This window comes from Lutjanus erythropterus, chromosome 17 (assembly GCF_056507025.1).
Source record: "Lutjanus erythropterus isolate fLutEry1 chromosome 17, fLutEry1.hap2, whole genome shotgun sequence".
Classification (NCBI taxonomy): Eukaryota; Metazoa; Chordata; class Actinopteri; order Lutjaniformes; family Lutjanidae; genus Lutjanus; species Lutjanus erythropterus.
The window spans coordinates 17,599,606-17,615,418 of record NC_139333.1 but is presented as its reverse complement, the minus strand read 5'-3'; the positions used below and the strand labels follow the sequence as shown (position 1 = coordinate 17,615,418).

At 38.9% G+C, this 15,813-nt stretch overlaps 2 protein-coding genes across 2 annotated transcripts; one reads left to right on the top strand and one right to left on the bottom strand.

Annotated features, from left to right (window-relative positions):
- Positions 1 to 2,807: 2,807 nt before the first annotated feature.
- fkbp10b (FKBP prolyl isomerase 10b) lies at positions 2,808 to 9,808 on the bottom strand. Its single transcript, XM_084740931.1, has 10 exons — positions 9,409 to 9,808; positions 9,011 to 9,156; positions 7,688 to 7,877; positions 7,294 to 7,439; positions 6,464 to 6,653; positions 6,168 to 6,313; positions 5,120 to 5,309; positions 4,886 to 5,028; positions 4,648 to 4,811; positions 2,808 to 3,277 (listed from the first exon to the last, which is right to left on the bottom strand). The coding sequence occupies exons 1-10, from the start codon at positions 9,603 to 9,605 to the stop codon at positions 3,083 to 3,085; spliced, it is 1,707 nt and encodes a 568-aa protein (XP_084597057.1). The 5' UTR covers positions 9,606 to 9,808; the 3' UTR covers positions 2,808 to 3,082.
- A 1,269-nt stretch (positions 9,809 to 11,077) lies between these two features.
- Positions 11,078 to 15,230, top strand: LOC146312059 (endoplasmic reticulum protein SC65-like). Its single transcript, XM_084740405.1, has 7 exons — positions 11,078 to 11,991; positions 12,759 to 12,908; positions 13,193 to 13,364; positions 13,509 to 13,637; positions 13,737 to 13,882; positions 14,556 to 14,639; positions 14,893 to 15,230. The coding sequence occupies exons 1-7, from the start codon at positions 11,530 to 11,532 to the stop codon at positions 15,037 to 15,039; spliced, it is 1,290 nt and encodes a 429-aa protein (XP_084596531.1). The 5' UTR covers positions 11,078 to 11,529; the 3' UTR covers positions 15,040 to 15,230.
- The last annotated feature ends 583 nt before the right edge of the window (positions 15,231 to 15,813 follow it).

The following is a 15,813-nucleotide window of genomic DNA, read 5'->3' as shown; positions in this document are numbered from 1 at the left end:
TTCTATTAGGTACTTATCCATAGTCAGTGTATTACCTACAGTAGATGGCAATCCATATGCAGTATCTGTGTTGGAAGTTAAGCAGTGTACTGCTGTGGACAGGGTCAGCAGCAAAACATATTTTAGCTACTTAAAAAAGGCTCATCTAAAAAAAATCAATATTAGTGTAAGTGTTCATTCTATTTTAAATATTTTCCCTGCTTTCAGACGGCCCTTTCTGATAGGAAAATGCCATTGAATAAGCCAATTATCACTCTCTTCAAAGCCACCAGACTCCTCTGGCAAAAACATTTTACCTCAGAACACAGGAGTTGATGGTCAACTGTTGCCTCAATGGGTTTGTTTATTTGTGTTAATGTTATTTATCATAATGGTAGTTTCCTATCAGAAAAGTCTGCCTAATGGTAAAGTAAAGCTATGAAAATATTCACTTAAACTGATATTGTTTTTTTTTTTTAAGGCAGGCCTTTTTAAGTGACTAAAATATTGCTGACCCTGACCATAGGAGTTCATTGCTTAGCTTCCTACACCAGTACTCTTGTTGCTTCCCCAAACAGGAGGCGTGCCGACCGTCATGTACTGACTGTCGATAAGTACCTCATACAGCCCCACTTAAATTAATCTGAACTGTCCCTTTAAGGGTTTCCTCAGGAAGTCTTGATAGAAACTATATTACAAGAATAGCAATGCACCACCTCAACAGAACTCAGTGAAGTGAACATTCACACCATCTTATTTCTAGATCCTCCCTCTGAAAACAAATCAACTCAGCAACCTCTCAAAATGTCAGCATAAACATTTACACAGATAATTTCTTTTTACACTCGTTTTTAAGAGAAAAAATTCTTATAAAATAATTTTGCTATTTTTAGTTATTAAGTTTTACCTTACACTATGAGGATGGGCTGCTTTTAAAGATTTGTTACATTAAGCTCAAATGTAAATGTTTCTTTATCTGCCAAGCCTTCTTCTATTTCTTATTATTGTGTTTTTTCTGTGTACTGTACATTATATTACCTCTGTATGCTCCAAGCACGTGATGTTCATGGCTACACATGCAGTACACATGAATCATCAGTTTAATGTCAGGCTGGATGGAGCTAACTCGACAGGGTTTCTTTCAGTCTTCTAGCTATTATAAGCTATACTATTTGTTGTCAGGTGAGATATTCTAACCACTTTCTTACCTGTGACAGTGAAGACAAACACAAAACAACATCAGACATGATGCTACAGTAGAACAGTGTTCCCAAAGAGGGAATATACAATCTGGGATGATTAATTTGTCTGTGGCTGCTAACGATTAGGACTTAACACTGAGCTAGTTGCACTCCATATAGGTGTCATTGTGACATGTAGAAAAAAAAAAAGAGGATGAGTATGGGCTAACTCTTAGTCTTCTAACTAACTTGTGAGGTATAGTTCTCATTTTTAAAAATGTAATTGTATTTATCATATGTAGAGACTTTCTCACGGTGAAACAGGATGTTACAAGAAGATAACCACGTCTCGCCAGTCAAATGGGATTCGAAAAAATGTGACCTATCCCTTTAATCAGCCTTTCTACATTATCTCTGTATGTTACTAATAATGTCTTACAAAGCAGTTTTATGATAGTAACTGGTCAATAGATCGATAGATGGTTGTGAATCATGCTGTAGCTTTTCTATTAGAGAAAAATCAATAGAAATAATACTTGAAAGTGATCCAGTAGTTTCCCAACAATATCAACCAAAACCAGCAGTTTTAGTCTTAGAACATATGCAGGTGTTGAAGATGTTGAGATTTTCAGATGTTTCTCCATTAAGTTAAATACCTGCTTTTTACTTTTACTTTTTTCTGGTACTGATTTGATCCTAAATGACACATAGTTAACATCTGATAACAGAGAGATGCATCATTTAAAATGTTACGGCTTAAAAACCATTGATTTCTAATGATACAGTTCTTCATCTTTTACAAAGAACATTATGTTCTTAAAAAGCTGCCCATAAAACTTTATATGAAAGAATTTCTGGTGCAGCAGCATTTCTCAAAGTCACTTTGATGCTGGGTGTTTGATCACCGTCACTGGAAAAGAAACCACTAATATGCCACCTATTGGTGATAAAAGTATTACAACCAAAACTGGTTTTAGCAGACAGTTTTAGCTGTTAGTTATTTTGCTTGCAAAAGTGATCCTCTAATTTAGCATTACACTGTTGCCTGCAGTATGTATTCAGTGTTGTGCTTTTTCATAACATCGCATGTTGAACTTTGACCCTCTTGCTCAGACATCCACAGCGTGTTACGTGAAATTTGAAGTGAAAAAGCACGAGAATACAATTGAGAACACAGCTAACGAACTGTCCTCTGTCTGTGCTCTCTTAGCGCTTCAGTCGATGTGATGGATCTTCCATTGTGCAGAGGATTGTGGGTCACAGTAACCAGAAAAACATTCATTTCACATTCTAAATCTTTTTCTGGTATACTAAATTGTATGTTAGTATTGGTATTGGAAGGCATCCGGTTTCTTTTTTATTGCAAACTTTTCTTCCAACGTTACCCAAAATGCAACTCCACCTTTGACAAAAGACATAAACAGACTTTGATATTTCAAATTGGGCACTTGTCTTTTAAGTGTGACTTTGAGAAATGTTACTCTACATCTTGCATCAAAAAGTGCAGCTTTAAAAAAAAACATTTTTGTAAAGCTGATAGCCGTATCGATACAGTAATCACTGTCACCTTTTTGTCATAAACAGAGGTGGAATTATGTCGGATGATTTCTTCAGCTGGGATACAAATCAGGGGTAAAAAAATGAAACTTTTTTTTTCTTACAAACATTTTAATCAATGTGACTTTCAGGGACAAATCAAGGTGCTTGTTTGGTTTTATGAAATACAACAAACATCAAGAACAAACATACAACACAACACTCCACAAAAAGACCGTTTGTACTATTTTCTTGTCATTTAAACAGACTGTCCACTGTGCTGCAGAAAGTATTAAACCATGATGCTGAATGGAAAAGTCTCTCATTGCTTGTTTTCTAAGGTGTTGGGCTTTATCCCTGAGAGAGAATGAAAACGTTTGTCCTTATCACAACTCCTCGTGCCTCGTCACCTCCCTTTCCTTGTCCTCTTCCACCTTCAGTTTGAGCTCTTCGGCCGTGATCACTCCGTCTTTATTGCGGTCCTGGTTGTTGAACATGTCGACGATAACCTGCTCCATGGTCAGTCCTGGCTTTATACGACCTTTGCCCTCTGCCACCTGCAGTTTGATGAACTCCCCGAACTGAAATGTGTCAAGACATAGAAGAGTGAAGTTGTAGTCGCACAGGATTTTTCCAGTGATGTTCTCAGACAGTTGCATTAAGGAAAACAATGCAGTCAGAACACCAAAACCTACTCATGTCTCGTTTTTGTCTCACCTGTAGTGTCCACAGGAGTTCAGGGAATTAACCATATGATGAAGGTCAGTGGTAGCTTTTTATTTTACTATTCTTCGTAATTAATGAGCCCCTCTTCTTGTTCCAGTAGTCTAATCCGTCTTTGCCACTGTAATAAAATATCTACATGTGCACAAGCTTTTAAGTTACCACTCCTGAAAGATGTTCTTTGAACAAGCTGCATAAACGATAGGCTTTAAAACTTTTTTCTTTTTTCCCGTGGCTTTCTTTGCTGAGCAGTGATCAGTGTTGTTAGATAAAACGTCCATGGCTGTAAGGCGGTGCATTGTCTTGTTCGAGGTGAAGGTCAGGGAGGGGGCCATGTCCCCTCCCATGTTTCCAGAGAGATAGAAGTAGGGGGTTATGGGTCAGAAAACGGCTAAACGGAAGACATCTTGCAATTTTCATGACAACTGTCATATGAGTGAAAGTTTCACAGCAGACACTAAATGGACCGTGATGTAAGATTTGTCAACTTCTGTTTCCAAGACCGCACTTTGAATCTGACGTTGCTTTGGAATAATGACACAACCAGCAGCATCATTCTTGATAAGGCCACCAGATGGTGCCAAAGTAAGGTGTTTTCAAATCCTGGTGGGTTTAATCAGAGGCTTCACCAGTTTTACTCAAGTACAGTATTTTACTACATTTTGGAGGGAAATATTGTACGTATTACCCCACTGCATTAGGTAGTTAGGTTAGTTACTTTTAAGATTGTGACTTTACATGCAAAAAACATGTTTGTCTTTAAATTTTGATGCTTCAGGTGCATTTTTTTTTACTGAATATATCATTACTTAAGTAAGTATTAAAGCAGGATTTTTTTGGTATAGTTACTTTTACTTAATTACAGGGTCTTAGTACTTCTTCCACCGCTGTTGGTAAGTCCCTTATTTAAAATCTTAACGCAGTAAATAGAGAAACTTTGTAAATTCCTTGCACACATATCACTGATTGTAACTTGATTATTTCAACAATGAGGTTCTTTGTAGGACAGATCCAGTCTAGCTGAGACAGAGAACCTGTTCCTTCCAGTAAGCATGATATAAGATAACTAAAAGACATTAAATGACCTTGTGAGTACACATTTTACAAAATTCAGTCAGTGCTCTATAGCTGCCACCCTGTTCTATCTGCTCTCTGCTTATTGATTAAAAAAGACTTTTATGGGCCAATTATCTGCCACGTGAAATAATGTTCGGTCAGCATAACGTACCTCCTCCTGGGGCACTTCTTTGTTCTCGTTGATGTCCAGGGCACTAAACAGGTCTTCAGGACTGTCCTGGAGCCACACAAACAGGTAACCGGGTGGCACTCCCTTCTCGAAGCTCACCATTTCAATGTCAAATACCAACACAGCACTGCTGGGCACACCAGTGGCTGGCAGAGAAAAAACACTGTTAGTAACTATTTAGAAGAAGAAAAACATTTTTCTCCTGACAGTGCGGTCTCACCTCCTCTCTCTCCGTGGCCGAGGTGGGGCGGCACCGTTACTATCCTCTTCTCCCCGACGCACATGTCTCGCAGGCCCTCATCCAGCCCGTCGATCACCTTGTCCCCCCCCAGCACTGCATCCTGAAGGCTGTCATAGTCGTGTCTGAGGACAAAGTTGATTAGATAAATTAAAGCGGTAATCTATCTGTATTTGTATTGATCTAACGAAAACACGGGATGTCTAGGTGACTCACGAGGAGAAGAGCGGCGTGCCGTCCATCAGGGTGCAGTTGTAGTGGTACTGGACGAGATCGTTCTCCGCGGTGGTCTCGTTACACCCCTCGGGTCTGTAGGTGATCTGGATGTCCACCTTGTCGTTGGGGTTGTGGAAGTCGATGACATGAATGTCAAACACCAGCACGGCTGAAGGGGGGATGACGTTACCTGGACAGACAACAAGTAATTATTTCATCTTCATGGTAACTCAAAGTGTCGGAAAATATTCTGTTTATATTCTAGATGTGTATGATTAGTCCATTAAATGATTAGTTGATCGAAAGAAAATTAGTTGCCAGCTATTTTAGTAATTGATTAAGTGTTTTTGTCATTTTTTTAAGCAAAAATTTCAAACTTTTGCTGGTTTCAGCACCTTAAATGTGAAATTTTGCTGTTTTTCTTGTGATTTATGACAGCAAATGAAGACCATGACAGTGAAAGCCTTGTTATTTTTACATTATCTAATTTTCCTGTCATGATCCATCTCTGTCTATAAAACATAATAAAGCCACAAATCCTAAAATTTGAGAATGTAGAACCAGCAAATGTTTGACATTTGAAAAATAAATGATTGAGCAATTAATCAATTTTTTTTTTTTAATTTACCAATGTTTTAGTGCTCTGTTTTATTTCTCTCACCAAACTAACCAGACTCCCTTTACAGAAGCAGTCATTATATCATCATAATTGTCATCTTCATTCAGATTCAACAATAAAACTCACCAAAAATGTCTTGGCTCGCCCTTCCACTGTTCCAAGAATCATTGCTAAAAAAAAATGCTCTTTTTCTTGTGTATTCGTATTTAAAACCACATGACTTTTATCTTTCTGGTTACTTCACTTGAATATTGCAGTAGTCCCGTCTGTTTGTATTTTTATGTCTGTATGAGATATCCATTTGCTTTTTGTTCTACCCCCCCAAAAAAGCTCTAAAAGTGCTATTTCACAGGAATTTCAGTTTCCAATTTAAATCAGTATAGGCAGACAACTTAACTGTGAGCTGTAGGAAAAACTTCAGTAACTCACCTGCTCCTTGCTCTCCATACGCCAGGTGTGGAGGGATGGTGACCCTCCTCCTCTCCCCGATGCAGACTCCCAGCAGGCCCTGGTCCATGCCTGCAATCACATACCCCATCCCGATGTAGGTGTTGTACGTGCTGTTCCTCTGGTAGCTGTCGGAAGTTACAAAATAGCTTGGTTTAATTTAAAGTTTTCTATCTACCAAACAAACAACAACAACAGAGAACATGAAACAGACTTAAGTAAGGACTAACTGATCTCCCAAATGACTGCAGTATATCTGTCATGTGACCTGAGCTCACCTGGTGTCAAAGGTGACTCCGTTCAGGAAGGTACCGTTGTAGTGGTACCGGATGTAATCCCCAACCACAGACTTGCGTGTGCACGACTCAGGAACCACCTGGTTCTCAATGGTGATGTTATCCTTTGGGTTATGAATGTCCACCAGCAGGACATCAAACACCAGAGTCGCCTGGGAGGGGATCTCTGTACCTGGTGAGCAGACAGAAGGTGGAAGGAGAATTTCAAACGTTATTTCTTTATGATAATTCTGTTATACTGTCAATATACTGTTGAATCTTTTTTCTTTTTTCCCTATCAGATCTATACATTTAACAGAATACAGCATAAACATTCACCTCACTGCAGGTAAAACATGGTCTGGAAAGGATACTGAAGTATTTGATTTTTATCATTTTTTTTAATATGGAAATCCTATATTTTTGCTTATTATATTCCTAAACCAATGATTTATGGGATTGTTTTGCATATCTTTAGCCTTAGCCTGTAATCCTGAAATAGTTTACTGAATTTCTACCTTAAAGGTGCCCTATGGAGTTTTCTTGTAAACGAACAAAAGTTATGTTTACATTTTTAGTTTCTAATCAAAACACAGTGTATATACTTGAGGCCAAACAAACATGATAAATATATTTCCTCCCTCAATCATTTGCAAAGCTTTTTAAATTATTTTGACTTGTGCATCGTTTACGTACACATGGATCCTCACATGAAGAAACAGGGACCCACCCACACCTGCAAATACTGCTCCATAGTGCTACTAGTGGTTAAAACAAAACCAAACAGGGGCTTTAAGTTCTATGAAAAAGACAAAGTTGTCCTTTGTACTGACCTGATCCTTTTTCTCCGTAGGCTTTGAAGGGTGGGATGATGATATTTCTGATCTCTCCCACACACATGCCCAGCAGGCCCTCATCCATACCTTTGATCAGCCACCCCTCACCCACTAAAGAGTCGTGGGTCTGCTTCCTGTTGTAGCTATGTAGGGCTCATACAAGCGCAAAGTCAAACACACAACATACCTGGATGACACAGTACAAACACGCAAGAGCTGTTATTCAGACAGAGCTTCAGATTAAAACAAGGAAGAAGAATGAGAGATGAGAGGGCTGCAACAGCCAACAACTTCATACACTGTTTAATGCAAAGGTCAGAACTTCATTAAAGCATCTTAGACAGGAAACCTTTACACCAAATGCCAAACTGTCGTCCAAGCCAGAATTCACCTGGAGTCGAAGATGGTGCCGTCGAGCAGAGTGCCGTTGAAGTGGTAGCGCACAAAGTCAGTGCGCATCACAGAGCGTTTGCAGTCTTTGGGAGTGGTGATGGTTTTAGTTACAACCAGGTCGGCCGTGTTCCACAGATCCAACAGGTGGATGTCAAACACCAATGTGGTGTCTGGAGGAATCACATCGCCTGTAAACGTGGTTAGATGAAGGTTAGAATGGTTGGTAAGATGATGAGGACATATTTTAGGATGGGCATGCCCTTTTCAACTAAATTTGGTACAAACATTGATGTTCCCCAAAGGATGAATCAAAGTTCAACATTAACCGCCGTGGCCACAAAAGTTATGCTTTGACCACCAAGTTTTATCCCCATACTGCAAGCTTTTGCCAAAACAACATTACAGTTCTACAAACATCCTGATTTCTTTGCACTTTTTGTTCGACGTTTTTGTCACTTGCTAGCTATAATGTGTCAGAGCTACTGAAGTATGGACCTATGAAATCTACTAAAACTGCTAACGTGATCCATGCAGAAGAACCAGAAACACAATCGGCAGACTGTGAAAAAATAAAACTGCAATGAAAATTTGAGTAAATGGAAGCAGGATTTTAAGTGGTTCGAGTGTGACACATCTAAAGATGTAATGTATTACAATGTGTGCCGCCATTTTCCTCAACTAGCAGGGAATTCTAGCTTCTTTTTCTTTAGAAATAAAAAGCCTTCAGGAAACACACACACATCATGGGAAAAGCACACAACACAAATGTTACAGTTGGTTTTACATAAGTTTACATTTGACCTTCCAAAAAATTTACAGCAAATTTACCAAATTTAGGGGTTTGATGGCCCGTGGGCATCTATTCTTGATGAATCCTGACAGACTTGGGGTGAGCTTCTGACTTTTTCTGCAGCATGCGATCATAAGATTGACATGTAGAGTTTTAAGTGAAATACTGAGTCTATTGCAATGTGTTCATGTCCCGCTCAGGATAGATCATTTAGCATTTCTGTGCTGGAACACTGCCATGATCTAAGTCTAATTGTGTTTGGAGATCTGCCCCATATTCACAAGACAAGGCAAAAAAAACATGCTTTGGTGTGCGCATATTATCAAACCAAGCTGTAATTAAACAAATAACCACAAGGTATTTGCCACAGACAATCTGGAGTCTTCAGATCTCCTCGGGGTCTGGTGCCCCTCAGGGTATGGTGCCAAACCTATCAAATACTACTGTGGAAAATCTGCCGTGCTGTAACTGTATAAATCTAAACCTCCCACTAAAGCGCAGATCACTTTACTGCATGACATTTGCATTTACCTGCACCGGTGCTTCCATAGGCCAGGTGAGGCGGGACGGTGATTTTTCTGCGCTCATTCACACACATGCCCTGCAGACCTTTATCAATGCCCGCGATGAGCCGGCCCTCCCCGAGCAGGCCCACCTTGGCGTCTCCTCTCTGATGGCTGTGACAAAGACAATGTCAGAAATGCGTCAACTGGGGGGGAAAAAAGTACTACATCTTTAAGAAAAGCATGCAGATATGAAAGACTTATTTTGACATGCAGATCTCAACTTTTTCACTTTTCTGAAATGACACTGCTGCTAAAGTTTCTCTAAGTTTTCCATGTTCTATGGCCTCTGCAGCATAATTACAATCTGTGCGAGAAAAGACAGAAAACTAAAATGAATGCATTCAGAATTTCAGATTAACTCACCTCGAATCAAAAGTTTTCCCGTCGACAAATGTGGCGTTATAGTGATAGCGAACATAATCTCCAGTTTTGGACTCTCTGGCACAGTCTTTGGGGATGAAGTATCTGTCCACGACTACATCTCCGTGCACGGGACTGGGATTACAGTCCACTGAACACCACACAGTGAGGAGCAAAAAGGCAATGCAGCAGGAAAACATCTTTTCAGAGTCACTTCTAATAAGTTAGAGCTATTTAAAACGACAATTCAAACCAGATAGATCAACTGGAGGTCAGCAGCCGTGTGCGCGCTTTACGCAGAGGGCCGAGGCTGCAGATGGGAGCAGCGGTGTCTGAATGTTGTAAACGTGGACAATCTCCAGGTTGGTGTGAAGACTTTTTACCAGAGAGAAGAAATGACGGAGTTGGGAGTGGGAAGCGCCTCTGTCAAGACAACCACGATGAGATGAGCACTACTTCCTTTAAAAAATAAAAGATGAGCGCACTACAAAGATGGCTTTTGTAGCTGAAAGACCACAATTGGGGGGGGGGGTAAAGTACAAGTATACTATTTCCACACTGCTTTATCTTCAAAATAAAATATGAGTTAATAAGCTGTTCTGTAGTTTTAAGGGATTTTTTTTTTCTTTTAGGGGAAAATAAAATATCTCCGCTCCTTTCCAAAATTGTCCATTTCCGCTTTTATTTTGAAAGCAAGCTCTTCCATTGTTCTGTTTGGCTTGACTCTCGAGCACCGCTGTATACAGCTGCAGACCGCAGACAGACCCGCCTCTCTACATCAGCCTGTCAGAGCCGTAAAGTAGCCTGAAGTCCCAAAGGTTCAGATTTTTCATTAATGCCGTGAATCATAAGTAGTGCTCTAATAGGAAATAACAGTTATAGTTAATCACAGTGACAGTTATATTAGTCACATATCTGTCTTTCTTTTTTTCTTTAGGAGACGTTTACTCGTAACAAAATACTTTAACATTAATGTAGGTACTTTTACTGTACCAAAGGATATGAATACTTTTTGTTCTGGCAAATAAATCATTTGAATGAGCATAAATCAATTAAATTAACTCAAATACATTGAATTAACTCACGTACTCAACTGAATTATAGTACAAATTAAATAATAATTAAACAATTCAATGATTATTAATTGGTTTAAAATAAACTGTCCTAAAATAAATTAAATTTTAAAAATGAATTTAAATATGTAAATTTAATCAATTGAATTAATTACATTGAATTACACTGAATTAAATTAAACCAGTGATTCCCTACCCTTTTGGCTTGTAAAATGTAAAATTATGCATTGGTATCAAAAAAGATTTTGAATACATGATTTTTACTTTTAGTGAAGTACTTTTACACTAATGTCCTGGTACTTTTACTTAAAGGGAAAGTTCACCCAAAAATGAAAATTCAGTCATTATCTACTCGCTCTCATGCCAACTGAAGGTTGGGTTTAGTTTTTTAGTCCACAAAACACTGCAGAAGTGAATGGTGACCAGTTTACAAACAGACAAAACAACCAGGAAAAAAAGTTTCCATGCCGCCATACTGCTTCTCTGATGTTATCCAAGTCTCCCAAAATTCTGATGTGCTGCTGCAAACTGTCACACCACACACACCTAGTTCAAGATTTAAAAAACAAACGAACGAACAAAAAACTTCAACAGGCATTAGGGTGAGTAGATAATGGCTGAATTTTCATCTTCGGGTGAACTATCCCTTTAAATAAACGATCTGGATACATCTTCCATCACTGTCCCTGGTTTCATTCTGTGACACTACATAATGTTTTTCCACAGAGGTCTGTGTTGACGTTCTCATGCAGTTTTATTCGTCATATTTACATTTAAAGTGATGTTGCATGAGTGAACAACACCACAGAAAACAGCACTACTACCTTGACGCGCGTCTATTCTTGTGCCAAATAAAGAAACACGGCAGCAGTACGTGACAGCTGTTGGCCTGCACTGAGAAACCCGAGACAGTAACCTCTGAAAGGCCCAATCCCGGAATTCCCACAGACCCCTAAGCACTTGAGCAGACCACCACACAGACACAGGAAACGTTACCAGCAGAAGACAGAAGTCAGAAGAAGCAGACTAACATGTGGGATGTTATTTTATCATGGTTACATTTTGCGCACAAGGAGACGTGTTGTTGCCCGTGCTTTGTTTGACATTTGTTTGTATGACAGCAGCACAATATGAAAACTACAGTTTCAGTAATTTTCCCAAAGAGGAGCTCATGCCTCTCACCGCTGCGTATGGACAGGCTTTGGACCATTACGCGGCAGAGAACTGGACGGAATCTATCAAATATTTGGAGTTGAGTTTGCGTTTGCACCGGCTTCTGAAAGACAGCGTGAGATACTGCATGCTGCACTGTAACAGCAGCAAAGATGAAGAACCGTCCTTCACAGGAAACCGGGATCTCCGCGTCTACTGGCACGTTATGATGAGAGCGTCCTGTCAGAAGAAGTGCAGGGCGCATTTCCCCGCACTACAGCTGCCTCCTCCTGGGAAACAGATCATGGAGGACTTTAACAGAAGATCTCCATACAGATATCTGCACTTTGCGCACTCCAAGGTGAGACAAGTGTTTAAGGACAACAAACCATGTCTTCATTATTACCCCTGAAAAATCTCCAACTTTATAGGTTTTTAAAACTAAAATTATTGAACTTATAAATCCCTCCTAACATGAATAATCAACATAAAATGCATGACATTTACTGACGAAATTAAGACAATACTCATATTTTGTTGTGTCACCATCACCAGTAAAATTAGCAATCACACAATAACATTAAAGGTGTTACTCACAAAACTCACAGTCAAACTAGACACTGCTGATAAAATATGGATCACGATTATGTTACTGCATTGCCTGTTTCTCACCAAAAATGATTTCAGAAACAGATTTTTAAGTGCCGTTGAGCTGTAACACACTAAATATTGCAACCAAACAGCCACCATTTTTGCACTGGTTTCCGACGAAGACTCCTGCAACTTGGATAAAACTGTCAAATTAAGCAGTGCTGATGAAATACACAGTAGATCAAGATTCCACTGAAAATAAAAGCTGCAATAATTTAGATCCTGCTCAGGATTACCTTCTTTCTCCAGTCCCTGTATACAGTATATCCTCAAATAAAGGCCGGGTCATCTTTTGAGGAAGTACAGAACTTCAAAACACCCCCATATATCTAAATAACTCTTAATAAATAGAATAGCCTACATATCTTAAATTTGTGTTATGATGCAATAATCTCTATATTTTAATTCCTGCCAAACACAATATCACTAGTCAGTAGTTTTCATAACAACAGAACTGATTCAGTGTTTTTCTCCCAGCTGAATGACCTGCAGAGCGCTGTCCCATGTGCCTACACCTACCTCCAGAAGAACCCTGAGGACCAGGAGCTGCACCAACTGATGGAGGAGTACAAGAGCCAGTACGACCTGAGCGGCTACCTCACCGACCACGAAGAACAACCATTCGAGGTGAGGACAAGATTCCTTCATAAAACATGCTCTGGATAGAATGCAAAGCATTAAAACGAGTTACAAAGCTTAATACAGCAACAATTACGTTCCCATATCAGCTGTACAACAAAACATTTTGGGTTCTTTTTTTCAATATTGTTAGAGTAATGTATGAAAGACTATGATCTTTGTTTCAGCATCAGAACTGCTCCCATCAGACTGTTTTTTTTCCCGCTCCTACCAGCTGTTTCTATCATTTCCACAGGCTCCTCCTCTGACTGTATCAATCACTTCTTTTCTAGGCCTCCTTTCTGAGAGGAGTGAAACTCATCGGTTCAGGCGACTACAGCAGCAGTGTTGAACTGATGGAGGAAGCTCTGAGGCTCTACCTGCAGGAGTTTGACCTCTGTCAGGAACTCTGTGAAGGCATCAGTCAGCTTTCAACAGACACCGACTTCTTCACAGTCATAGCAGGTTAGATTTTAAGAGTATCAAATAAAATATACAGCACTACTGAGCATCCAAGAGACGTCACAAATGCAGCAAAAGTGGATTTACATGAACTTAAATGAAGGATCTGACTACATCTTCCTCCACTGTCTCTGGTTTTTTCCACAGACGTCTACGTCGACGTATTACAGTGTAAGCTGAAGTGCGAAGAAAACTTAATGCCTAACGTTGGTGGTTATTTTGTGGAGAAATTTGTGGCCACTGTTTACCACTACCTCCAGTACACCTATTATAAGAGTAAGTTTACCATCATCTCACCAGCAACTGAGCTCTCCATCATCAACAGTATTTCCTATCAACACTGACGAGTGTATCTGCTGGTTTTTCTCTGATCAGTGAACGATGGCCGCAGAGCGGTGCCCTGTGCACACAGCTACTCCCTGTTCGAACCTGAAGACCAGGTCATGAAGCAGAACCTGATGTATTATAAAGATTACAGTGAACAGTGGGGCCTTCAGCCCGACCACTTCACAGCCAGGACGGTGAGAGGAAAAATATATTCCTGTAAAATCTGTCATCTCTCGCAACTATCTGAAAATACACTGTAGATAAAGAGCACAGTCCTATCGACAGTGTGTTTCTATTTAAGTCTTATTCATGCCAAGAGAGTCATGTGATTATCAAAACAGGGGACCCCTACAGCTGGACTGTACCAACAAGGATTCATTCCTAAACACAATTAAATCATGGCTTTAACTTTAAATTATGCAGCACCAAACTTTTAAAATGGCTTAAAATTACAAGATTTAATTACAAACTCTTTAAACAGTTTAGTTTTTACTCAAAATCCACATTAATTTTAACTATGTTGCACTGAAACGTTAAATGTCAGTTTAAACTTTGATCATGTATTAGCTAACTTTAAACTGGCAGAGGTTTAAATTTTCTTCAATTTCTTAATTTATTTCAATTTGGGTGTTGATTCAACAGTTTGTTCAAGATACAAACTGAGAGTTAAAGGAAAAATGGGCAGTTAACCTAACTGTTTATATGCGTACATGAAGAGTTCATCAGTAATCCGTTAATGTATTGTGCCTGCTGAAAGCCACTAACCAATTATTTGTTGGCTAATTTTAAGCAGAAACTGTGGCGAGTGCAGATAATTAGTTTGTTATTCTGATACTGCTGTCTGATGATGTGTCTCTGTTTAAACAGGAAGCTCTGAAACACTACAACCAGACTGTCACCCAAAAGCAGATGCTGAAGTTTGTAGAGAAGTACTTACAGTTGGCTGATGAGGTGAGACTAAAGACATTTTGAATTGCAGTTATTTTTCTAACAAGCGCCTGTGATTTCACAATTATTAGGAAGAAAACACTTCCTATGAAGAGAAATCCTTTAACAATATTGATTTTTATTTCCTTGGGTAGCAAAAGTCTCCTACAGAGTGATGTCTGTTTGTAATCCATATAAAACATTTATGGAAAATGGTTCTAAAACACCTGTAAGAGTGATAGAAAATAATTTTAGATAATTATTTTGATATTTTCAGGACTTTCTTGGACCAGAGGAAGCTGCACTTTTGTCCTCCGAGTCGCCCGACGTTGAGTTTGAAGAGATGGGAGACTACGAGGAGTCAATCTACGCTGACTGGAGGCAGCCGAAGGGCAAAGGAGACGCTGGGGAGTCAGACGAGTGAAGAGAACTGAAAGTGACGATTTACAAAACTGTACATCGGAAAATGTCATTCATATCGATTAGTCAGTAATCAGATTAAGAAGTGCAGGTCTTTCATATTTAAGCTTTAAGTCTTAAGTCAGTTTGGGTGAATTATTTTATTTCTATCCATCTACTTTGTGTTTTTAAGAAATAAACTTCAGTCCATAATAACCTTGTCACTTTTTTAGTGAGCATGCTCATAGGTCTTGCATTGATTAATTATTACATATTTAAGTTACATACTCTGTATTTACTAGAATTTAAGTTAAGTATATACTGTTACATACAGTATATTCATGTAATTGGAACGTTTACACACGTTTAACTCCTAAATTGATGTGATTAATACTTCAAAATGGCCAACGTAGTATTAATTTAGTTTGTACTTGTATTGATAAAATACTTTTATACAATCTGTGCTCAGATCTGTGTGTGAGAGGCACAGATACACAGATCTCACTCCAGTCCTCAACAAACCCTGCAGGAGCATCTCTGAGTTTATACAAATATTTAAAAATATTTACAAATCAAAGTAGGAAGATCTACAAGCCAGTTTCACATTAACCCTTCACCACCACAAATATATCACATCTGATAATCACTTCTATACGGTATTACTATTATTATTATATCACATTATATATTAGTACAATTCAACATCTGGCTGCCATGACTATCTGTTAAGATGAAAAAGTATTTGTTAGTGAATAATATGAAAAGTTGAATTTGGACTGCAACTATCGATTGTTTTCAT